Source organism: Mus musculus, chromosome 1 (assembly GCF_000001635.26).
Source record: "Mus musculus strain C57BL/6J chromosome 1, GRCm38.p6 C57BL/6J".
In the NCBI taxonomy this organism is placed as follows: domain Eukaryota; kingdom Metazoa; phylum Chordata; class Mammalia; order Rodentia; family Muridae; genus Mus; species Mus musculus.
Genome location: NC_000067.6, coordinates 161,044,914 through 161,070,746, shown reverse-complemented (window position 1 = coordinate 161,070,746; position 25,833 = coordinate 161,044,914). Strand labels below are relative to the sequence as shown.

Here is a 25,833-nt window from a genome sequence, read left to right as displayed (position 1 = left end):
GAAACTTTCCCGCATACTGCCGCCCACAATAAACATGGCGGAGGCGCCCTCGTCCTGATTGGCCGGAATCCTTGCGTAACTTTGGCGCTCGCCGGGCGTCAGAGGGACTGGCTTGTGGATGTGGTTTGTGTCTGGGTTTGAACCTCAGAGCTGTTTGGATTTGTTCGTCTTCACCTTTCAGGAAAATCCAGGATGGGCCGCCAGGTTTGGGAAAGTTGAAACACGAGGCTGCACCTCCTTATATTTCTGCTTATGCCCTGGTCACCTTCGAGATACGTGGGAATAAAGGGAGGACGCGCGCCTGGTGGCCGGCCTTCCGGCTGGGGCGCTCTGGCACTGGCGCTGCTGTTGAGGCATCTTCGGGGCTCAGCCTTGTTTAATTAAAGTGGGAACTGATGCACTGAAGGAAGCAAAGGCTTTCCCCCTACCCACTCACCTAAGGTCTCTGGAGACCTTGCAGGTCAATCTACTTTGTAGATACTAGAACGTTCAGCGGAGCAGGGTCTGGATGCATTTGCGTGGGAACTAGAATTTTAAGGGTTCCCAGGTATTCCGAAAACCGAGTTTTGAGCACCACCACACCTGCAGCGTGGGATTCGTGATTGTCTCTCCGGATCCCGGGACTTCAACATGTATCTTGGTTTTTGGTTAAGTCGTCTATGCAGGGGTTTATCCAGACCCATCGGGAAGACCATGCGGCCAATCTGGGGTTCTCTTTCCAGAAATCTGGCGTTGAGTTCACAAAGAATTCCAGGTGAAGGCAGCTACGAGCTTCCGCCTGTTTTTGACAGCTTGTTTCCCTGATTCTAACTGCATTTTAATACCAGGTCATTCATTCTCTTGATTAGTTATAATTAAGGTCCCCCCCTTGATTATAAAAAAAAAGTAGATAGCCTGTGTAGTGTATACTATTAGTAGAAAAACTAAAGTAATAATTTAAATAAAATCTTTTCTAATAGTTTATTGATTTACAAATGATTGTTATAAACTATACTTGTACTAAAGTTAAATACTAACTGCACTGTCAAGCAGGTAATTTCTAAAATTATATGTCACTTACCAAAATGGACAGCTACCATTTTATGTCCCTTCAAGTGCTAGTTTATGTACAAGGTTTAGATTTTTAAACAGAAGGCAAAATTTTCCTTTGGGGCAGTTATTTGCTTGGGCCTTGACACTTGTGCAGGTAAACACAATAGGGATATTGTATAATCTAGGCTATTTTATAAACTACATCAGACCTACAAGATGGCTCAGTGGCTTCAGGCACTTCCTGCCAAGCCTGAGTACCAGAGTTGACTCCCAAAACTCACACTGTGAATGGAAGAAGAGAACAGAATCCAACAAGTTGTCCTCTGACTTCCACAGGGGCACCGTGGCATGTGAGCCCACATACCTGTGGGTACGCACACATAAACACACACACACACATCTAATTTAAAATTTTTACAACTTCACCCATTGACCTGAAAGAGCTGATACATCATGAATGGAGAGTATTTTTAAAGAAAACTACAAACATTCTTACTGATGCCTTTTAAAGTGCTTTTTCCTTCTCTTCTTAAAGAATTCAGTAGCTTTGTTGCTCGGACCAACACATGTGGAGAGTTGCGTTCGTCCCACTTAGGCCAAGAAGTCACTCTGTGTGGATGGATTCAGTACCGCAGGTAAACTGAAGAAAATGGTTCAGGAATACATGGAGGTCGTTTTCCCAAATAGTTCCAACCTTTGCTAGTTTTTATCCAGGCAGAGAATAATATTTGCCACTTTTGTAATTTCTCGGAAGTCACTGCCTTTTCCGTTCTGTTTTGTTTTGAAAAAGTCTAATAGTGTTATTCCCAGTAAGTACTAATATCGGTTAAAGGGAATAACGATAAAACGTGACCCACCGGAGGACTGAAATAATCCTGAGCAGAGTTTACAAAACTCATAAGCAGTAAGTGGGAATAGACTAGGATTCTGTGAGGCAGCTATGAAGCTGCAGAAGCATAGGAAAACAAGTTTACTTCATTCAAAATGTAAGTAAAAAAAAGCTTAAAACTGGGAGCAGTCATCCATTAGGCTCAAAGCCCATTCATTGCTGTGTTTCTTATTGCTCCTCTCTTCTGTTCTGAAGCATACTAGCATATTAACTCTCTAAAGAAGTTCAAAATGTGGGTTGATGTTTGTCACATGAAAGACGCTACCTTGGCTCTTAGAGTGTTCAGCATGCTGGATGCAAACATTAATTGTCTTGACAAGAATCATGTTCTTAAACTGCTTGTATATAACCGTCGACATTGTGCTGAGTGACAGTGTAGACTCTTACAGCTTTGCCATAGTAACGTTCTTGGAGCATTTTTTTTAAACTGTATTCTTTCCCTTAATGTCTGCAGTATCATCCTTGTAGAGTCACAAAGGAATGCCTCTTTGCTTTCCAAAAGGCCTAGAGAACGCACATTGGTGGTCGCTTCTCTTTCCCTTGGTATTTATGTTTATTTTATGTCTATGGGTAGTTTACCTGTATGTATGTTTGGTTGTATGCATATCTGATGCCTATGGAGGCCTGAAAAGGGTGTCTAATTCCATGAAACTAGAGTTACCAACAGTTGTGAGCTGCCATCTGGGTGCTGGGAATTAAAGCTGGGACCTCTAGAAGAGCAAGAAGCACTCTAAGTCTCTGAGCCACCTTTCCAGCCCTGGTTTTCCCTTTATAAATAAACTATTTGAAATAAAGAAGAGGGCTGGAGAGATGGCTTAGCGGTTAAGAGCACTGACTACTCTTCTGAAGGTCCTGAGTTCAAATCCCAGCAACCACATGGTGGCTCACAACCATCTGTAACAAGATCTGACTCCCTCTTCTGGAGTGTCTGAAGACAGCTACAGTGTACTTACATATAATAAATAAATAAATCTTTTTAAAAAAAGAAGAGGGCTGGAGAGATGGCTCAACAGTTAAGAACACTGACTGCTGTTCCAAAGGTCCTGAGTTCAAATCCCAGCAACCACATGGTGACTCACAACCATCCATAATGAGATCTAATGCCCTCTTCTGATGTGTCTAAAGACAGCTACAGTGTATTTACATATAATAAATAAATCTTTTTAAAAATTGTATATTATCTCTTTCTATTTAGGGAGGAATATGCCCAATCAAATGTTTCTAATTCTCTACAGTATTATCTTTGGATTATACTATGTGAAAGAAAAGTTTACAAAATTAATAAAATTTTCTTGTGAGGACTTAAGCCAGTGAAAAATATTTTTATTTTCTTAACTAATAGTAGCTTACTGATGGAATGTCTTCCATTCTTGTGATTATGGACATAGGAAAGAATAGGCAAATAGAAGTAAGGTAGGGCTTGCTCCCAGAAGCCCCACACAGCTTTGCTCTTTTTTCTTTTTAAAGATTTATTTTATTTTATGTATATGAGTAAATTGTCATGGTCTTCAGACACACCAGAAGAGGGCATCAGATCCCATTACAGATGGTTATGAGCCACCATGTAGTTGCTGAGAATTGAACTCAGGACCTCTGGAAAAGCAGTCAATGCTCTTAACCGCTGAGCCATCTCTCCAGCCCTGGATTTGCTCTTTTTTTTATGTTGAGCTGATTAATGTAGCTCACTGACTTGGGTTGAAACCTTGTAATTTAGACTTTTTCTCTGCAAGGACTCCACATACTCCATACAACAGCAGCCTTTTGTTTTGTTTGAAGACAGAGTCTTACAGTGTTTGGCCTAAAATTAACTGTATGGATCAGGCTGGCCTAGAACCCACAGAAGTCTACCTGCCTCTGCCACCTGCGTGCTGGGATTAAAGACGTGTCTACATTTATCAGTTATTATAAGTTTCCAGCAATCTAATTGTTAGTTATTCTATAGAAGTAAAACCATACTCCTAAATTGACTAAAACTGTCGTGCCTAGATTCCTGCTTGGAACATTAGTTCCCTCAGGGAAGAGACTTCATAGCCAACTGCTTTTGAGAACAGTGGCCCCAGTATGATGTAGCTGGTGTCCTTTACAGCAAAAATTAAGTCAGGCAGCCCTAACTGTCATAATTAGTAAATCATTGTTTGCACACAGGGTGTACTTAAAGCTGATTCCAGACCATGTATTACAGCCATAATCCCATGACTTATTTGATTTTAGTGCATTCAGTTCCTATAAGATGCTGTAGCAAATGAGAAAGATAGTTCATCATCTTCTACAAGGAGGAAGAAGGGCATCAGGAAGAAAGGCAACTCTCCCGCAGAACCTATCAAATCTCACGACTGTTGACAAAACCCACAGTCTTCAATTTCCTTTTATGAGAAATTCCTTTTCTAAGTGGCAGGCAAGATCAAGAAACGTTTTCAGAGGCTGGAGAGATGGCTCGGGAGCTAAGGATGAACACTGCTCTTGCAGAGGACCCAGAATTGGGTTCCCAGCATCTTTATCATGCTCACAGCTACCTGTAACTCCAGCTCCTGGGCCATTTCATGCCACGGGCCTTCCAGGAACCCTACATTCACATGTACATACCACACACAGACACGTACTCGAAATTCGAATGAAGCCTTAAAGATAAGTAGTCTTTGTCATGATTCCAATTTCTAGTTCAATAAAGACCTTTGCTGCTTTCTCAACCGGCTACTAACAGTGCTTTAAGAGCCTGGAGCACAGGTCTGAGGGGCTCCTTTAGGGATTTCTCTGTAAACAAGTGATTGCATGCTTTCCTGACACTTAAAAAAATGTTGGCAACAACGACATTGAAAAACTTAAAATCTCACCAGGCATGGTGGTGCCCATCTTTTTTTTGTTGTTGTTGTTTTTTTGTTTTTTGTTTTTCGAGACAGGGTTTCTCTGTGTAGCCCTGGCTGTCGTGGAACTCACTTTGTAGACCAGGCTGGCCTCGAACTCAGAAATCCGCCTGCCTCTGCCAACCAAGTGCTGGGACTAAAGGCATGCACCACCACTACCCAGCGGTGGTGCACATCTTTAATCCCAGCACTGACATGGCTGAGACAAACAGATCTCTGTGAGTTTGAGGCATGAATTCTAGGCCAGCCACAACTAAACAGTGAAAACTTGTCTCAAAAAATGAAAGAAAGAAAAATTTAAATCTACGTTGTCATTAATGAGTCACATATAGCAAATTAGCAGCTATACGAATAATTAATAGAAATCCAAGTTGAAAAGAACAATTTGGCAGCTGTGGCAATACATGCCTATAATCTCAGCTACTAAAGAAGCTGAACAAGATGCCAGGTTCAGGTTCATGGACAACCCGGACAACAAGGCCAGACCTTTTCTTTAAAAAAAAGAAAGGAAAGGAAGAAAGAAAAGGGTGTAAGATAATTGCATGAATGCAGCTTATAAAAGTACATAATCATAAAAATGAAAACATTTTATATGAATTTTTATTACTGATTTTTGTCTTTAAATTTTGAGCTGAGAGACTATATTCTAATTTTTTTTTTTTCCGTTATCCAGGCAGAACACCTTCTTAGTCCTAAGAGATTGCCACGGCCTTGTTCAGATTCTCATTCCCCAGGATGAGGTAACACAAGATTTCCTACCATTATCTAAAAGCTTCTTTGGTAAGATGGTAGTATAAGCTAAGTAGTTTGATCATTCAGGAACTAGCTATTAATAAAAATGAAGACTACTATATACAACATTAATGCATGATAAACTAAAGAACTAGAGAGATGGCTAGAGCAGTTAAGAGTGCTTGCTGCTGTTGTTAAGGACCAGGGATAAAGTCCCAGCACTCACATGGAAGCTCACAGCCATCTGTAACTCTAGCAAACAGCTAATACCAGAGACAAAGAGCTAATTTCTGTACTGTGTAAAGAACTACACAAAAGGGTTGTGGAGCCAGAGGATACACTAAAGGTGCCTGCCAGCAAGTCTAACAACCTGAGTTCAAAACCGATACCGATACGGTACAAGGAGAAAGACAGCTCCCACAAGTTGTCATCTGACCTCTTTTTTTTTTTTTTTTTTTTTTTTTTTTTGGTTTTTCGAGACAGGGTTTCTCTGTATAGCCCTGGCTGTCCTGGAGCTCATTTTGTAGACCAGGCTGGCCTCGAACTCAGAAATCCGCCTGCCTCTGCCTCCCGAGTGCTGGGATTAAAGGCGTGCGCCACCACGCCCGGCTGTCATCTGACCTCTATATATGGTACACATGGTACACTCATGTGAGTTGCCTGTGTGTGCACACACATACAAAATAAATGTAATAAACAAATCAGTTACTAAAGAAATCAATAAAGGATGCAAAATGTGAAGATGAAATTTATAAAAAAGACAACCTAAGAATAATCTTTCAAAGAAAATATAAGACAGACATGGAAGCATACACCTATAATCACATCAGTGGGAGGCAGATGCAGATGCAAGGATATCAAGAACTCAAGATCAGCTTCAGCATTATAGCCAGTCAAGGCCAGCCTGGGCTACATGAGGCCTTATCTCGTGTGTGTGTGTGTGTGTGTGTGTGTGTGTGTGTGTGTGTGTGTATACATATACATGCATATGCACACACACACACACATATATACATGAAAGTATACCAAAGGGAGAGGTGTGATTAGGACTTTGGTAGAGGCACAGTAGATAAAGGTTCTTGCCACCAAGCTGACAACCCTGGGACCTATGTGGTGGAAGGAGAGAATCAATTCCACAAGCTGACCTCTCACCTCCACATGCAGACTGTGGCGTGTGCACAGATAAGTACGCACATACGCACACACACAAAATGAAGCCAGCCTGGCAATTTAGAATCTGTCTCAAAAATAAAAGGTAGCTGATAAGCTAGGCATAATGGCATATTCCTTTAATCCCAGCATTCAGGCAGAAGCAGGTGGATCTCTGAGTTTGAGGCACAGAGTCTGCATAGTTCCAGGGCAGCCAGACCTAGATAGTGAAACCCTGTTTCAAAAATTAATTAATTAGCCAGGCAGTGGTGGTGCACGCCTTTAGTCCCAGCACTTGGGAGGCAGAAGCAGGCGGATTTCTGAGTTTGAGGCCAGCCTGGTCTACAGAGTGAGTTCCAGGACAGCCAAGGCTATACAGAGAAACCCTGTCTCAAAAGAAAATAATTAATTAATTAAAATAAAAAATAGCCAGTGGACATGGTAGTGCATACATACAATCCCAGTACTCGAGAAGCTGAGGCAGGAAGGCTGAGAGTTCATGGCCAGTGTGGACTCTATAGAGAGGCCTATCAAAAGAAAGGAGGGGGGAGGATTCTTGGTGGTCTTACTGGCTGTATTGTATAGAGCTAAAATAACAATATGATTTACTAACTCTTGTAATAACATCAATACAGCACACAAGCTGTGAATATCATTTTTCTAAACTGTTGACTTACTGAAGATTTCTGTAAGATCATTTAGTTTTGGAACTTCCCTCCACCCCTTATCTTGCAGTCAGCCGCATCTGTGAGGAGGATTTTGTGTGAAGCCCCTGTGGAGTCTGTGGTGAGAGTATCTGGGACAGTAATCTCCCGTCCTCCAGGACAAGAGAATCCGGTTCGTAGTCTGGGGAATGCAACCTTTCCTTTGTACATTTTCAGTGTCTGCGCATAGACTAACAACATAGACTGAGTCCCTGTGGACACAGCATTGAGTTCCTCAGGTCCACAAATGAACTCGCAGATGTCACCACACCCACTTAAGTGTGCACAAAAAAAATGTCTGTCAGCCTTGACAAATACATAACGATATTTGCTGACATAGGAACAATAATGTAAAGATTATATAGATTTTTATTATTCATAATCTACAATATAGCTTGACCCCTTTTGCACATGTATACGAATACATGTGTTTTACAAATGTGTGTCGAATACTTGTCCTGAAAAATGGCTTTCTAAAATAGCTCTTTCTTTTTCTTCTAAGAAAATGCCGACGGGTGAGATTGAAATCAAAGTTAAAACAGCTGAGCTCCTGAATGCCTGCAAAAAGCTGCCCTTTGAGATTAAAGACTTTGTGAAGGTGAGGGTGTCGTGTTAACAAAATCCACTATCCAGAAGGTGACTGAAAATTCCCAGAATGTTTATAGTAAAAGTTTACCTTCTATAAAATGAGTATTTTTTAAATTCTACAGTACTGACAGCTAACTATGTTCTTAAGGTGCAAACAGGTTGAAATGTGATTCTGTCTTTAAGATTTGAAATATTCTATTGTTCAAGTTTTTCCATTGCTATTGTTTAAAGTGTTGAAAGGAAATTTCTATTGGAAATGGCAGAGTTGCATAGGGTAATCTTTTTCCCATTAAGTTGAAACTTCTAACAGTAATGAGATAGAATCTCACTGTGTAGCTCTGGCTGTCCTGGAATTCACTCTGTAGACCAGGCTAGCCTCAAACTCAAGAGTTCTGCCAGCCTCTGCCTCCCACGTGTTGGGATTAAAGGAGTACACCACTATGTCTGGAATATATACCTAATTTTTAATCTACGAAGGTGTTTGTGTGTGCTCATGTGCACACATGTGTGCTTGTGAAAGCCAGAGGAAAACCTTGAAGGTGATTCCTTGGGCACTGGCCACCTTTTATTGGAATCAGGGTCTCTCACTGTCCTGGAACTCACCAAGTACAACAGTCTGGGTGGCTCTGGGTGGCCAGAAAGCCCCAAGGGTCTCCGTGACTGCGCCTGCTTGTGCTAGAATCGCAGTGTGTGGCCACACCCAGCTTCCACCTCGGTCCTGAGGACTGAACTCAGGTGGTTGTGCTCACAGGACAAGTACTTTACTAACTGTGATGGTTGGTTTTAAGTCAGCCTGACCCAACCTAGAATCACATGGGAAAGGAGCCTCAATGAGGGTTGTCTAGGTTAGATTGGCCTCTGAGCATGCTTTCTTTTGGGGTTGGAAGTGTTTGTTTTTGGTTTGTTTGATTTTGTTCAGTTTGGTTTGCTTGGCTATGGTTTGGTTTGATTTCCAGATAGGGTTTCTCTGTTTCCTTGGCTGTCGTGGAACTCAGTCTGTAGACCAGGCTGGTCTCGAACTCACAGAAATTCACCAGCCTCTGCCTCCCAAGTGCTGAGACTAAAGGTGTGCACCATCACCGCCTGGTGAGGGGAATTTTCTTAATTGAATTAATGGATATGAGAAAGCAAGCCCTGAATGTAGGTGACAACATTCCATGGCCTGGGCTCTGGCCTGAGTGAGAAGGAGTAAGCTAAGCACTGGCGGGCAGCATTCAGTCCTTGCTCTCTGCTCTTGACTGTGGGTGTGATGATCCTGCTGTCTTGCCTCTCCTGCAGTGATGGGCTGTAACCTAGAATTGGGAGCCAAATTCACCCTTCCTCCCTTAAATTGCTTTTGTCATCGTATGTTACTAATTGACAGAAGTGGAACCAAACTCCAACTGAGTGATTTCCCCTGCTCTATTAAATTCTTAATTACATGGCCACTAAGTCCTATATTTAAGTTCATTGAATGCAAAAATCAATATAATTACAACATTGACCTTATTATGGACAAGAAAATAATTTGCTAAGGTAAACATTTAGAAAGAGAAGTTATAGACTTTTCTTACTATTTCTATTTCTGGTATGAAAGAATTGAGCTACCCACATTAAAGGACTTTTTTCTTAAGTTCTAAGCACAAAGATGAATACAAGGATTTACAGCCTTGAAAATATACAAAGCTGAGCTGGAGAGATTAAGCTCAGCTCTTAGGAAGGACCTGAGTTTGTGTCCATCGTGTGTAGCAGGCAGCTCCCAATTGCCTGTAACTCCAGCTCCTGAGGATACCTCTAGCTCCAGGGCCCAAGGGCATCTACACTCATGTACACAGACACACACCTACACACACCCCAACACTACTAATAAGTAAATGCAAATGAAGGAAATTAAAGTTAAGTACCTTTTTAATGTTCAAAAATATTTACGCATAAAAATCTTCATTTGTGTAGAAAACAGAGGCGCTCCGTTTGCAGTATCGCTACTTAGATCTGCGCAGCTTCCAGATGCAGTACAACTTGCGGCTGAGGTCGCAGATGGTCATGAAAATGCGGGAATATCTCTGTAATCTGCACGGTAAGGGAAGCCTGCATGTTCTGTTTTATTGTATACTCCCTGCATCATTGGGTCACATGTCCCCAAAGTGTATGATCAATCACTGTGATGACTGGGTCACAGACACATTCTTTTAAAGGTGATAATGTCTATTACAGTACTTAGTATTTTACTAGTAGTATTTCACTAATGAGGACAGTCTTTGGTTGTCTCTGTGTCATAAGTTTCCTCCCCAGCACCCCCTCCTGCCCTTCTCGAATTCTGGGTTACAGGTGTAGACTATGATGCCTAGCCAAATTAGCATAATTATTTATCATTCTTACACAGCATTTGATGGGAGGTCTGAAATTTCGCATGAGTCAAGCAGAGCCCTCCTGGGTGCTTGCTCTCATTTCATCCTTGCTATGTCGGCAAAGCATTTCTAACACCAGAGCATTGCAGTAGACAGGAATCCATCAGATATTCCAGATCGTTTCCTGTCATGAATATCAGCTTTGTGAGCAGTTACCGTTTGTAAAAGTCTTACCTTTCTTGGTATGTAGAAGCCAACTTGCGTTTGTCTTTCTTACCTCGGGTGTCTTCCGAATTAAAGGGAGCCTCTGACTTGTGTTTCACTCTTGAAATACTTGGCAAATTCCTAATTGCTAATTTTTCTCTCTTTTTAGGGTTTGTGGATATAGAAACCCCAACCTTGTTTAAGAGGACCCCTGGAGTATGTATATTACTTACCATTTTACTATTGATATCCTCTTCCTTATACAAGCAATCGCTTTGCTTTTATAGTCACTTGGCCCATTTTAATTTACTTTTATTACTACCTCAGGATCTTATTTTAAGAATTGAGAAAATTATGGGAGTTAACATTTTGAATCAAAATATTTTTATTCTGCATAAGTTTCTTTCCCATGAGTTTCCTAGATGCAAATCATTAATGAATGCTTTTTTAAAACCTTGTTCATTAAGAACTGTCTCGCTGGGCAGTGGTTGCGCATGCCTTTAATCCCGGCACTTGGGAGGCAGAGGCCAGCCTGGTCTACAGAGTGAGTTCCAGACAGCCAGGACTACACAGAGAAACCCTGTCTCAAAAAACAAACAAACAAACAAAAAAACCTGTCTGAACTGGACTGAAGGGATGGCTCAGCGGTTAATTGTGTGCTAAAACTTGAGCTCCAGGGAATCAGACCTTTTTCTGGCCTGTAAACACTGCATTCATGTACACAGCCCCACATACTGACAGAAAAATATACCCATAATTAAAAGAAAGTCCTTGGCTGGAGAGATAACTCAGCCATTAAAAGCTAAGGCTCACAACCAAAAAAATGAAAATGAAATCTTTAAAAATAGAAAAGAATTGTATCAACTAAAAAAATATAAAAATTTCAAAGAGGCAGATTAGGCATCTCTTCCTGTGTGTGCTCGGAGCACCTGTCCTGCAATAATCCTTCCACCCTATAAACCTAAACCTAAACCTGTTCCAATTCCCTTCCACCCTCTCGCTGAGCTGTCAAGCTGACCACGGCCTGCAAAGATGATAGAATGACCAGGGACACTGACGGAGAACACGTTAGCTTATGGTGGCTCCACACTCCCTCACCTCATTTGTCCCTAGCTTTCTAGCAGCACCTATTCCAGGAGTTTTGCCACTGCAGCTATGTTCATTGGGGCTAGGACTGCCATGGTTGGGGGCTGGCGCAAAGGGTGGGATTGCCACTGTGGGAGACTTATTGCATACCACAGGAGCCACTCCAGAGCAGCAGCTCCTCTGCAGGGCCTGTTGCCTGAGGGTGGATCAGCCTCATCCTCACTGCCCGGGAAGGATCTCTCCACTGTGCCTCTTCCCTATGAATTCTTTTTTCCTGGACTTTTTCAGGAAATCAGCAAAATATGGTTGGCTTGGGGCTTGCTATATTAATAAGAAAAAAAGAAAAGAACCAGGCGAGGCGATGCATGCCTATAAGACCAGTATTTGGGAAGCTAAGGCAGGAAGATTACAACTTTCAGACTGGCTTTGTCCACATAATAAGATCCTGTTAAAAAGAGAACTGAGACTTTAAAAAAAAAAAAAAAAAGCCCTGATATTTATTCAATCTGTAGACTTAAAAAAAAAAAAAAACAGTTTAAGGACTACATACATAGCTCGGTGGCACGGTGTTTGTGTAGCATGTTTGAGGGCCTCAAAACAAAAATCCCTACAATTTAATGTAGAAAAGCAGTTAAAAATGACCTGCATAGCTGAGTGGTGGTGGTGCATGCCTTTAATCCCAGCACTTGGGAGGTAGAGGCAGGCAGATTTCTGAGTTTGAGGCCAGCCTGGGCTACAGAGTGAGTTCCTGGACAGCCAGGGCTACACAGAGAAACCCTGTCTCGAAAAACAAACAAATAAACAAACAAACAAAGAATGACCTGCATAGCAAATAATGTACAAAGTTTGTTGTGCTAATAATAAAATTGAGACTTTGTTTACACACACATTTAATAACTGTTATATACAAGCAGTATTGAAGTGTTAGTTTAGGAGCTAGAGAGATAGATAGCTCAGCAGTTAACTCTTTCAGAGAACCTTATTCAGGTTTTAGCACCCAAGTCAAATAGCTCTCAACAGCCTATACCTCCAGCTTCAGAGGTTCTGGTGGCCTCTTAGTCTAGCATGTACTCCCCCTCCCCACACACAAACGTGAAAAATGTAAGTTGTCTCTGAGCATGGCCCATGTCTAAATTCCAGGACTCAAGAGACAGGGGCAGGTGCATCTCCGTGAGTTTCAGTCCAGCCAGAGCTTCATAGTGAGACTCTGTCTCTAAATAAAGGTTATTGTATGCAAATTGTTGTAGGGACTGTGAGATGAGCAAGAGCTGTCCGTCAGTGGGAACTCTGTGAGTTCCTTGGAGTACTTAAGCATTAACTTGTACTCATCACTTACCCCTTGAGTTGTCTTGTTGTTGTTAATTGTATTTCAGGATTTTTGGTTTGTTTTATGGAGACAGCCTTGCTATGTAGGTCAGTGCCCGTGAACTGACTATTCCTCTGCCTCAGCCTCCTGAGTGCCGCTGGAATTGCAGGCATTTGCCATACCTGGCTTGGGTTTTGGGGGGTTGTTTTTGTTGTTTTTTTTTTTTGTGGGGTTTTTTTTTTTTTTTTTTTGGTTTTTGTTTATTTTTCAATAATGTCTCTTTCTCCTCCTCTGCCACCTCTCTCTCTTTAAAAGGGTGCCAAGGAGTTTTTAGTACCATCCAGGGAACCTGGAAAGTTTTATTCCCTCCCTCAAAGTCCTCAGCAATTTAAGCAGCTTCTGATGGTTGGAGGTTTAGACAGGTAAGCAGGCTTTCTTGGGTTTTGGTAATGCTATTACTCCTCAAAAAAAAAAAAAAGGAAGAGGAAAGACCAAGAGGGAAGTAAGGGCCAAACTTATCTGATCCAGGACTAGTGAGATGGCTCAGTGGGTAAATGCTCTTGCCATGCAAGGCTGGAGATGTGAGTCCAATCCCTGGAACCCACACACAGGTAGAAAAGGGAAACTTATTCAACATTGTCCTCTGGCCTCCACACATGGACCCTTACATCTGCACACCTACCCATCACTCGATAATAGTAAAACAACTTTAAAGTTGTCTGATTTGAAGAGGTTAAATTAAAATTTTTATGTGTGTTTTGATATTGCTCATCCCCTAGAAATTATAGAAGTCATTGTTTATTTAAGTTCTATTAGGTGGCATTGGGTACAAAGCTCGTAGTTCTTGCAGAGCATTAAAAATAAGATTCTGGAGCCGGGCATGGTGGTGCACTCCTTTAATCCCAGCACTCGGGAGGCAGAGGCAGGCGGATTTCTGAGTTCGGGGCCAGCCTGGTCTACAAAGTGAGTTCCAGGACAGCCAGGGCTACACAGAGAAACCCTGTCTCGAAAAAAAAACCAAAAAATAAAAAAATAAGGTTCTGCTCTCAAGTGAATAAGACTAATAAAAAAATGGGATAACATTTATTTATTTAATGTGTATGAGCACACTGTAACTGTCTTCAGACACACCAGAAGGGGGCATCAGATCCCATTACAGATGGTTATAAGCCACCATGTGATTGCTGGGAATTGAACTCAGGACATCTGGAAGAGCAGTCAGTGCCCTTAACTGCTGAGCCATCTCTCCAGCCTCAATTTTGTTAATTTTTAAAGTGAATTTTAAAAAGAAGAGAGTGTTAAAATGAAGACTAGGTTAATTGTAGTTTTCTATTACAGGTATTTTCAGGTCGCTCGGTGTTACCGAGATGAAGGCTCAAGACCGGATAGACAGCCAGAGTTCACTCAGGTACCTATGTATTATATTACTGGCTCTTACAAACTCATGTTGCTATCCCAGGATGTTTCAGTACCAGGACAGTAACTTTACAAGGTCTTAGAAATGAACTTAAAAGGCAATGGGTCTCCGAGTCTCATTTTCAAACACACTTCATTTTTGTTCAGCCGCTGCCGTCACTCCTTTCCATCCCCCTGCCTCTGCACAGGTCTGCTTCCTCCCACCACCCTCCTTCTGCTTTTATATCACAGGCATCCTACCTTTTTATTCTTTCCCCTTGAGGTCTCTTCTTTCCCCTCTTACAGCTCCCTGGCCTATGCCTAAACATGTATATGCACATATGAAAATTAAAATCTAGGATCTACCATATGAGAGAAGCATGGGGTTCTTGCTCTCTCTGCACCTGGGATACATCACCGAACATAATTTCCAGTTCCGCTTTCCTACAAATGCCATGATCTTATTTCTCTTTATGGCTCAATAGAATTCCATTGTGTATATATACCACACTTTCTTTAGCCATTCACGGATTAATGGCTGTCTAGGCTGTTTCTGTTCCTTAGCTGCTGTGAATGGCACGACAATCAACATAGAGGAGTGAGGGTCTCTGTGCTAAGACTTGAGCTTTGGAGTATTTACCCAAGGGTGACAAAGCCAGATCATATAGTAGTTCTTTTCAGTTATTTGAAAAACCTCAGTACTGATTTCCATAATCGTCACACCAGTTTAGAGTCTCACTGGCAGTGAATAAGAGTTCTTGGTCTCTGCCTCCTGTCTCTGCCAAGCATTTATTATCATTTGTGTACTTTTATTTTTTTTGTATTTGCAGGGGTGGGGCAATTGGGTCAATGTCTGGGTCTCTCTATGTAGCCTTGGATGGCCTTAAACTCCCTAAGTATTAGACCAGGCTGGCCTCACACTCATCAAGATCTGTCTGCCTGCCTCTGTCTCCTGAGTACTAACACCATGGCCAGCAAGATTTTACGTTATATGTATGAATATTTTGCCTGCATGTGCATGCCTGATGCTCATGGAAACTCTAGAACTGGAGTTTGAGGTGGCTGTGTGCCATGTTGGGGCCAGAAAACGAACCCAGGTCTTCTGCAAGAGCAGAAAGTGCTCTTGACCACTGGACCATCTCTGCCTAGGGAGAAATGGAATCTCAAAGTAGTTTTAATCTATTCCATTAGTCCTTTTCATCAGGTGTGTGGTCTTCAACTAAGGTGTGCCAGATATCCTCAGTGTATGATATGAGAAAGTCCTTAGAACAGATCTTATCCATCAAAAGTCAGTGTTCCAGGGACCGCTGACGCTGACATGGCTCAGCAGGTAAAGGCACTTGTGCACAATCCTGAAGCTTGAGTTTGGGTCCCAGAACTCATGTAAGGTGAAGGCAAGAACTGACTCCAGTCATCTTGTGACCTCCATATGTGTGCTGTGGAACACTTGTACCCACATCCACAGTGTACATACATGAACAGAGTAACAAATAAAACATAAAATTAAAGCTGGCCATGGTGGTGCACGTCTTTAATCCCAGCACTCAGAAGGCAGAGGCAGGTAGATGTCTGAGTTTAAGGTCACATAGTCTACAAAGCAAGTTCCAGGACAGCCAGGGCTACACAGAGAAACATTGTCTCAAAAAACAAACAGACAAACAAATAAAAACGACAAAAAAATAAAGTTGATAGAAGAATCATTGCTCCAAAATCAGGCCAGAGTTGGGGGCTGAAGAGATGGCTCAGCAGTTAAGAGCACTGGCTGGTCTTCCAGGAGGTCTGGGGTCCGTTCCTATCACCCACATTGCCACTTACAACCAGTGTAACTTCAGTCCCAGGGCACCAGACACCCCCTTCTGGCCTTCATGAGCACCAAGTGTGTATGTGTACATGCAAGCAAAATACTCATACATACAAAATATTTTTTAAAGGACAATGCTAACTTTAAAGAAAAATAAGTTTATATACTGATATTGAATACATTTATTTAATCTACAGATTTATCAAAACCCTTATTTGGCTTTGTTATGGTAACATTAATCAATGTGATTAAATAAAAAATCACAAGTTTGGAATCATAAAGACCAGGATCAGATGTAGCCTAACTACTTACTGATTGTAGTATGCAAGTAATTCACTTACTTCTCTGAGCCTTCAGCCACAAGATAATTATAACATAAATAAGTTGGTATATGTTAGGCAATAGCAGTCATCGACATAAAAGCAAAGCATAATAATATTTGTATCCTTAGCCATGTATTGTTTCTGGGCAGAGTTATTTATATGGTAACTAAAAGCCAAGAAATGTGTATTGTGACTGTTGATGTTAGTTTCCATGTTGTTTTGGTTTCAGATTGACATAGAGATGTCCTTTGTAGAGCAGACTGGCATTCAGCGTTTAGTTGAGGGTTTGCTGCAGTATTCCTGGCCTGGTGATAAAGACCCTCTAGTGACTCCTTTCCCTTCCATGACTTTTGCTGAGGCACTGGCCACCTATGGAACTGATAAGCCAGATACTCGCTTTGGGATGAAGGTACTTTTTTCTTGTTCCTAGGACTGTCCCAGGTAGTTTAGCCAGCTTTTCAGGCATTTTGAAGAAATTTACAAGTGTTACATACTGGTCGAATAATATTTTCAATGTTCCTTTTATCTTTTTACCTTGGTTGTTTCCAGACTACAGCAAATGATGATGGTGATGATGGTGGTGGTGGTGGTGGTGGTGATGATGATGATGGTGATAGCATGTTAGCATTGCACTACTTATTCTTTCAAGTTCCATTTCTAAAAGCCAGTCGTGTGTGTGTGTGTGTGTGTGTGTGTGTGTGTGTGTGTGTGTGTGTGTGTGTGTGTGTTTTAAGATGGGGGTCCCTGAAGCTTGCTGTGCAGGTGAAGCTGCCAGCTTCAAACTTGAGATCCTTGGGTCTCAGCCTCACAGGTGATGGGTTACGAGCGTGTGCTGTCAATCTCAGTAAGAGCAAGACTAAGGCATCCGGTGGGGGTGGCGCCCGCCTTCAGTCCCAGGACTCTGGAGGTAGAGGCAGTGGATCTCTGAGTTCAAGCCAGCCTGGTCTATAGATTGAGTCCCAGGACAGCCACAGCTGTACAGAGAAACCCTGTCTCTAGAAGCCAAAACCAAACAAAAAAAGAGGAAAATTAAGACTTGTTTATGTCAAGCCTAACATTTACTCCCCGGAACCCACATGGTGGAGAGAGAACTGACTCCTGAAAGCTGCCCTCTGAAAACGTACGCGCGTGCACGCACACACACACACCACACACCACACACACCACACACACACACACAGAGGGAAAAAAGAAAGAGAGAGGCAGAAAGAAAGAGAGAGAAAGAAAGAATTAAGAACGAGATTTGTACTCCAATGTTTTATTATAGTACTTACCAGTTACTGACTTTATGGATATGAATAGTTATTTGAAATTAAAAATAAAACTAATTTTCAGTTTCAGTTTTTCTATGTCAGTATGGCTCTCGGAAGGGAAGTGATTGAGTTACAAATTTTCTTTGGTCTGTAAAAAGCTTAAATACATGAACACATTCAGATTATCAGTGTCTGAAATAGCAAGAACAGAATTTTTTCTTCTTTTTTTTGTTGTTTTTTTTGTTTTTTTCTGTTTGTTTGTTTGTTTGTTTGTTTGAGACAGGGTTTCTCTGTATAGCCCTGGCTGTCCTGGAACTTACTTTGTAGACCAGGCTGGCCTCAAACTCAGAAATCCGCCTGCCCCTGCCTCCCAAGTGCTGGCATTAAAGTCATGCACCACTGTTATTACCATTCCCATAGGTACATTCTTCCTATATACAACCATTCCTCGTTTTCTTATTTATAATGCGGACTACTGGTTGCGACTGCTTAGAGTCAATCCTGGGTCTACCATAGCAGTATCTTAGGCCAATGCTACACCGGCAGTAACCCTCTAGGAATACAGTTTTTCAATGATAAACTACTAAGATGTAGTTCTTTTTTCTTTATAGAGCAAGCTGCAAGGATCCCCTTGTCTCTGCCCAATGGTTGCTTTACAGCATTACATGGGTGCTGGGGATTTGAACTCAGGTCATCATGCTTGCCTAGCCAGCACTTTAACCCACTGAACCACTTCTCCAAGGAGCCCTAGCTGCTTCATTAAAATCCTATTTCTAGCCAGGCTTTAATCCCAGCACTCGGGAGGCAGAGGCAGGCAGATTTCTGAGTTCGAGGCCAGCCTGGTCTACAAAATCCTATTTCTGGGCTGGCAACATGGCTGAGGAGATAAGAGGTAATTGCTGACAAACCTGATGGCCTGACTTTGATCCCAAGGTAGAAGAGAGAGCTTACCAGCTTACCTCCCTCAAGTTGTTCTCTGGTCTCCGCACACCCCCACCCCACAACACACACTCACGTGCACATGCGCGCACACACTTTCCTTCTGTGATGACCTGAGTTCAGTCCCTGGAGCTCGTGTAAAGATGAAAGGAGAGAACTCACTTCACAACATGTCCTCTGACCTTCACAAAGCACGATTTCACTCACATCTGCACACACCATAAGCATATATCTCTCTCACAATAATAAGTATATAAATTTTTTTAAATCTTCCCTATGGGATAGGGAAATGACTCCGTAGGTAAGTGTTTGCTGCACACGCATAAGGACCTGAGCTCAGATCCCGAGTCCATGTAAATGCTGGGTATTCATGAGACCTGCCTGCAATGCCGCAATGCCGGCCCCAAGGGTGTTGGCAAAGCAAGTGGGCTAGCAAGATTGGCTATATTGAGAGCTCTGGGTTTGATTGAGAGACCCTGTCTCCATAGATACAGTGGGAGAGCACTGGAACATGATCCCTGACCTCAGCCTCCAGCCTCTGTATGTACATGTGTGCATGTGCACCCATGCACGTGCCTATGTATATACAACAGTGCAAATGTAATACACCACCACATACACAGGAAAATATAAAGAAGCCAAAAAATAGTCATTTGTAAAAATGTTTTGAAGTAAAAATGATTTTGTTTAGTCATTCCTTTTTGTTTTCCATTTTCTAGATTGTGGATGTCAGTGATGTGTTCAGAAACACAGAGCTCAGATTCCTTCAGGATGCACTGGCTAAGCCCCAAGGAACTGTCAAAGCAATATGTGTTCATGACGGAGCGGTAAGTGAAGCACAATTCTCTGCTCTCTCTGTATAGTTTGGAAGAAAATATATCTAATACTGGCACATGAGCACTTGAGAAAGGATAACATAACCATCTTTTTCAGTCAGGCATGGTGGGACACACCTATGATCACAGCACTTGAGAGGCAGAGGCAGGTGAATTTATGTGAATTCGAGGCCAGTCTGGTTCACTTTTTTTGTTTTGTTTTGTTTTTTTCGAGACAGGGTTTCTCTGTGTAGCCCTGGCTGTCCTGGAACTCACTCTGTAGACCAAGCTGGCCTCGAACTCAGAAATCCTCCTGCCTCTGCCTCCCAAGTGCTGGGACTAAAGGCGTGCACCACCACGCCCGACCAGTCTGGTTTACAAGATGAGTTCTAGGCCAGTCAGAGTTACACAGTAAGACACTGTCTCAAAAACAAAAAACAGTGGTTTTTGTAGAAAGTCTTATTAGTGTCTCTAAAATTATTATATAAATAATGATAAAATACTGTGGGTTTTTAATTTATTTCTATTAATTAGACAGATTCTCATGTAGCCCAGGAGTTATAGTTGAGCTTATAGTTCTTGAACTTATAGTTCTCCGGTCTAACCTCCCAAGTGCTGACAACAAGTATGTGACAACAACCTAGTCCTAAAATTACCATTTTAAAAGAGATGCCAGGAATTTGAAAACACTAAATAATTTGCTTTTGTTTCCCACTGTTATAATTCTAAAATGTATCATTGTTGCTGAGTAAACATACTTGTTAACATAAAATTTATAATAAAAAAGAAAGACTATACCTAAGGAAGACTACAGCCATGTGGCTACCTAAGCAGCTGAATATATTTGTAGTGGTGGATGTGAGGCTGTGTGCTTTCATCAGGGCTAAAGGCAGGCAGCTCCCTGTGAATTTGAGGCCCACATAATCAGTTGCAGGTGAGCTTGAGCTGCATGGTGTGACCCTGTCTCAAAATAAGGAAGAAAATCAGTCAATAATTCAGGTGATTTAGAAAACATATATTTAAAGAAACCTGCAATAATCAAGCTCTTGGATCCTCTTGATCTGAAAACTGTAGAGCCCACCCTCCTTTGTCTGTATCCTGCGCATTGCATGGCAGTCATCTGGTGACAGTCATGACAGTCTGCAGTGAGACTGTGTACAGTCTACAAGCTACAGCATTGCCTTAGAGCATGTGTCATAATGAAGAAGAAATCACATTCTGATTAAATTCCACACTCTTCACTGGAAAAAACACACGTATATCTGTATCTTACTTGACATTGTGAGCCTGTCCATAAAGCTGGGCGCCATTTTGATGGGTTTACCTCGATTTCTTTCATCAGAAATACTTAAGGAAGGAAGACATTGAGTTCATTAGGAAGTTTGCAGTTCACCATTTCAGTCAGGTAAGGAACAGGGTTTTGTTCTATATTCTATTAATTGCAGGGACTCTAGTTTTTATGCTCTGTGTGTTAGTGTTTTGTGTGTGTGTGTGTGTGTGTGTGTGTGTGTGTGTGTGTGTGTGTGTGTGTGTATGTATGTATGCATGTATGTATGTATCAAGTGCATGCTTGGTCCCCGTGGACCCAGAAAGGCACTGGATGCACTAGAGCTTGAGGTAGAGGTGATGGTGAGCTGCCATGTAGGATGATGGGAACTGCCCTTAACTAGTGAGCACTTAGTTTTGAGAATCAATATTTCAGATCATATTTTTGATGTTCATCTGTTTTTACTGAAAGACTTCAATTTAGACAGTTGAACTTACTTTCGTTTTTTTTTGTTTTGTTTTGTTTTTCGAGACAGGGTTTCTCTGTGTATGTAGCCCTGGCTGTCCTGGCACTCACTTTGTAGACCAGGCTGGCCTCGAACTCAGAAATCCGCCTGCCTCTGCCTCCCGAGTGCTGGAATTAAAGGCGTGCACCACCACGCCCGGCTTGAACTTACTTTCATACTGCAAGTTCAACCATACTGTTTTTACATGAACAGAAGAATTTAATCCAGTTTTAAGAATTAAATAAATGAATTTCTTTGTTGGTGGTCCAGGTTCGGCAGTGGCATGGCAAGGGTGAAAGGCCTTACCAGTCCTTCATCCTGTGTCTGTTTTTACAACTATGAATACACCTTTGACCAACACATTTTGGTGTTCTGGTCTTAGAGGATGATGTCACAAAAATGAGGAACAGGTTCTGGGAATTCTTATGTCACTGAGCATGTAAACTGCCTTGGCCATTTTCCCAGAATCATGGCAGCCGGGCATGATGGCACACTCCTGTAATCCCAGCACTTACATGGAGATAGGAGGCTCAGGCATCCCAGGGCAGCTTGCATTACTGAGGTTCTGTCTCACAGAACAAAAACCAGAAAATAGAATGAAGAGTCTTGCTCTTAGTGTCAGCATCTCCTGTGACATGCTTTAGATGAAGTGTCCTAATATAAGGACACTTTATGCTCATCACAGCATCATTTATAACAGGAACAGGATGAGATAACAGGAACAGGCAGAGGTGCTTAAGTTTATGGTACAAAGAAATTAATATTTAAGTTCCTTTTGAATTTTTGTTTGTTATCTTGCTTTATTAAGGCTGGGTCTCATGCAGTCAAGGCTTCCTTGAGCTTTTGACTGTCGAGCCTTCATCTTGAACAGTGGGGTTACAGGATGCACCATAACATCCAGCTTTCAACTCTCTTTTAAATGAAACTTCCCTCACGTGCCTCATAGCTCAAGCTCAAAGAGAGCTAAAGATATTTTAATACGAAGGAAACACGGGGGCAAGATGCTGAGGCAGGCAGGTCACAGGGAGACCCTGTCTCACCTTTTTAATTTTTTAAATTGATTTTCAAGACAGGGTTTCTCGGGCTGGTGAGATGGCTCAGTGGGTAAGAGCACCCGACTGCTCTTCCAAAGGTCCAGAGTTCAAATCCCAGCAACCACATGGTGGCTCACAACCATCCCTTATGAGATCTGACTCCCTCTTCTGGAGTGTCTGAAGACAGCTACAGTGTACTTACATATAATCAATAAATAAATCTTTAAAAAAAAAAAAAAAGACAGGGTTTCTCTGTGTACCCCTGGCTGTCCTGGAACTCACTCTATAGACCAGGCTGGACTTGAACTCCCTGCCTCTGCCTCCCAAGTGCTGGGATTAACGTTGTGTGCCGCCACCACCCAGCTCTGTCTGAACCTTTTAAACAGAGACTGAGACTGGCCAGGATGCTCAGTCAGACTGGGATGATGCTCAGTGGGAAGTGCTTGCTGAGCAAGTACAAGGCCCTAGGTGCGATCATCAGTGCAGGGTACAAAGAAAAAGGGAAGGAATTTTCAAAATGAGTCAAGCCAAATTTTTAGAAAATAAAAGACCAAAAAATTATTCATAAAGTTATATTAAAGAGTCATCTTTTCTTTCTGTTTTTCTCTATAGAAATATTCTTTCAGACTGGGCATAGTGGCACACGTGTATACCCAGCATTCAGAAAGCCAAGGCAAATTATTACATTTTTAAAGACGTATGTACTTATTACTATAGGTGTGTGTGTGTGTGTGTGTGTGTGTGTGTGTGTGTGTGTGTGTGTTTGTGTGTGTGTGTGTGTGTGTGTGTATGAATGAATGATAGGGATACATGCAGAAACCTTTAACATGGACCTTCACTGGCCTCATCTCAGGTCATTCTTACTCCATTCACTTGCAGTCTGCCAGAAGTAAAAATAAAGAAAAGGTCACAGACGTTTCTAGGGCCTCCCTCAAGTAGGCAAGTGCTGAACCACTGATCAGTTATATCTCTGCCCTCCTTTTATTTTTCCTGTTTTTAGATGGGGTCTCAAGAAGTTGTATGAGCTGGCCTTGAACTCACTCTGTAGCTCAGGCAGGTCTCAGGAAAGTGCAAGCCTCCTATCGTCCCCTTGTAGTCTTTTGAGAAGTTGGGCTTGCAGACCTGTACCCTAGGACTAACTTTAAAAATTGTATTTTATACCACTTTGAAAGGATTCATGATGAAAAAGAGATGGTATCATTGAACTTGCTGCTTCAGCAAGGCCCAGAACATTGTGAGTGGGGCTACTTCTGGTCTAGTAGTCTTTGGTTCTACAAGAAAGCAGGCTGAGTAAGCCATGAGGAGCAAGCCAGTAAACAATACCCCTCCATGGCTTCTACGTCAGCTCCTGCCTCCAGGCTCCTGCCCTAAGAGTTCCTGTTCTGACTTCCTTCAGTGATAACAGTAACATGGAATGTATGCCAAACTAAACCCTTCCCTCCCCAACTTGCATTTTGGTCGTGATGTTTCATCACAACAATAGGAACCCTGACTAAGGCAATCGTGTTAGTTATCTTCTGCTTGGAACAAGAAATCTTTGTACTGTGAACAAAACAAATCCCTCTCATTTTTGAAAAAAATATCTATAAGACTTTTTCTTTATCCAGGAAGTCCTACCTATATTCCTGAATGCCAAGAAGAACTGGAGTTCGCCATTTGCTAAGTTCATAATGGAGGAGGAAAGACTGGAATTAGCCAGATCGATGGAGATACAAGAAGAAGACATAGTGTTACTGACTGCTGGGGAACATGAGAAAGCAGTAAGTAAAATTGTCTAAGTGTGTGGGCCTGTGCTGAAAGCTGCCTTTTCGCCATATTCATTTATATATTTAAAATGGACTGTTAACTTCGTAAAGCAGGGCCTCTCTGCATAAACCACTGTGTAAATGTCTTTCACTACTTTATATACACTGTATAAAAACTAGAGTCTTTCTGTGCACAATGGTATGGAACACAGGAGACCTCAAATTTGAGACCAGCCTACACTACATAGTGAGATCCTGTCTCGATAAAGTCAAACCAAGCAGACCAAGACTAGAGTCTTGGGGCAGTGAGGTGATTCAGTGGCTGAAGGCACTTGCTGCCAAGGCTAATGGCCTGCTAGTAGGTGGAGAGATAAGATCTAAGCCATTACTACGTCCTATATTCCCATTCTGTGTGTGTGTGGGATGAGTGTGTGGTGTATGTGTGGCTGTGTGCACACGTGTGAGTGCCTGTGTGAAGGCCAGAGGTTAATACTGAGTAGTCTTCCTCAATCTCTACCTTACGTTTTAAGGCAATGTTTCTTATTGCACTGGAGTACTGATGAGTTGACTTAGCTCTCAGTGGGTTCCAGGGATCCACTGTTTCTGCCCCACAAACACTCCAGTCACAGACACATCTGACTTTTACGTGGGTTCCCTTCAGGAACTGGCGCCCCCATACTGTGCTGGGTTCTATATCTCATGTACTTTACAATTTTATTCCGGACATAGCCGTGTGTACCTGTGGTCCCAGCTTCTCAGGGGGTTGAGGCAGGACTGAGCTCAGTAGTTCAGGAACAACCTGGGTAAGGAAGCAATACCTCATCTCAATAAATAATGAACCAGGTGGTGGCGCACGCCTTTAATCCCAGCACTTGGGAGGCAGAGGCAGGTGGATCTCAGAGTTCAAGACCAGTCTGGTCTACAGAGTGAGTTCTAGGACAGCCAAGGCTACACAGAGAAACCTTGCTTTGGGAGAAAATAAATAAATTAGTGAGTAAATAACTCAGTGTTGAAGTAGCTATTTTATCCCCATGATGACAGGATGTAGAGAAATCAGTAAGTAGACCAACAGGCTCCAAGCTTGGTCTGTAAAGTTCTGGAGCTGTTTGCCTGGTCACTGGGGTCTGAGGTGCTCACACAGGCAGCCCAGGCTAATGGTCATGCGTGGTTATATATCTGGCAGTCAGGTCATCCTCATATCTTCGTCTCCTGAGAAAGTCTTATCTACTTATTGGCTAGTCTTCAGAATTTAGGTTGTCATCTGATGCCCACTCTGACAAGAAGCTAGCTTAATGTTTGTGTCTTTTGTTTGCAGTGCTCTCTGTTGGGAAAGTTACGGCTAGAGTGTGCAGACCTTTTGGAGATGAGAGGAGCGGTGCTCCGAGACCCAGCAGTGTTCTCTTTTCTTTGGGTGGTTGACTTTCCACTCTTCCTTGCCAAGGAAGAGAGTCCCACAGAGCTGGAGTCAGCCCATCACCCATTTACTGCTCCTAACTCCAGTGACATTCACCTCCTCTATACTGAGCCGGAAAAGGTACTGACCTATTCTTCCAAATAAAAGGAAGTATCTGGAAGATACAAAGAACTTCTGGATTCCCTCAGGAGAACCAAAGATAAAAATTGAGCCTACTGTTAATAAGTTGTGTTTGAGTACAGTATCTTGATCCTATAGATTTGAAAGCCAGGAGTTTTCTGTAACAGAAAAGTTGTGTGATCCTGTAGGTTCGTGGCCAACACTATGACTTGGTTTTAAACGGCAATGAGATAGGAGGTGGTTCTGTCCGAATCCATGATGCACAGCTACAGAGGTACATCCTGGAAACACTGCTAAAGGTATAGGATACCTTCTGACCTTTCCTTTTTACCCACATCTTTGTT

The 25,833-nt window shown here is 42.2% G+C and overlaps 1 protein-coding gene across 3 annotated transcripts in view; it reads left to right on the top strand.

The window, feature by feature from the left end:
- The first annotated feature begins 78 nt into the window (after positions 1–78).
- Positions 79–25,833, top strand: part of Dars2 (aspartyl-tRNA synthetase 2 (mitochondrial)) — a 33,089-nt gene continuing 7,334 nt past the window's right edge. Inside the window, exons 1-15 of one of the 3 annotated variants that reach the window (XM_006496758.3) lie at positions 79–827; positions 1,568–1,667; positions 5,456–5,522; positions 7,399–7,500; positions 7,870–7,965; positions 9,888–10,011; positions 10,656–10,702; positions 13,194–13,300; positions 14,217–14,286; positions 16,627–16,806; positions 19,309–19,416; positions 20,747–20,809; positions 23,818–23,970; positions 25,271–25,489; positions 25,678–25,788. In XM_006496758.3, the coding sequence (XP_006496821.1) occupies positions 7,873–7,965; positions 9,888–10,011; positions 10,656–10,702; positions 13,194–13,300; positions 14,217–14,286; positions 16,627–16,806; positions 19,309–19,416; positions 20,747–20,809; positions 23,818–23,970; positions 25,271–25,489; positions 25,678–25,788 (1,275 nt within the window). In that variant the 5' untranslated portion in view covers positions 79–827; positions 1,568–1,667; positions 5,456–5,522; positions 7,399–7,500; positions 7,870–7,872. The remainder of the gene's footprint in view (positions 828–1,567; positions 1,668–5,455; positions 5,523–7,398; positions 7,501–7,869; positions 7,966–9,887; positions 10,012–10,655; positions 10,703–13,193; positions 13,301–14,216; positions 14,287–16,626; positions 16,807–19,308; positions 19,417–20,746; positions 20,810–23,817; positions 23,971–25,270; positions 25,490–25,677; positions 25,789–25,833) is intronic. The other 2 variants (NM_172644.4, XM_006496757.2) reach the window with 2 other exon arrangements.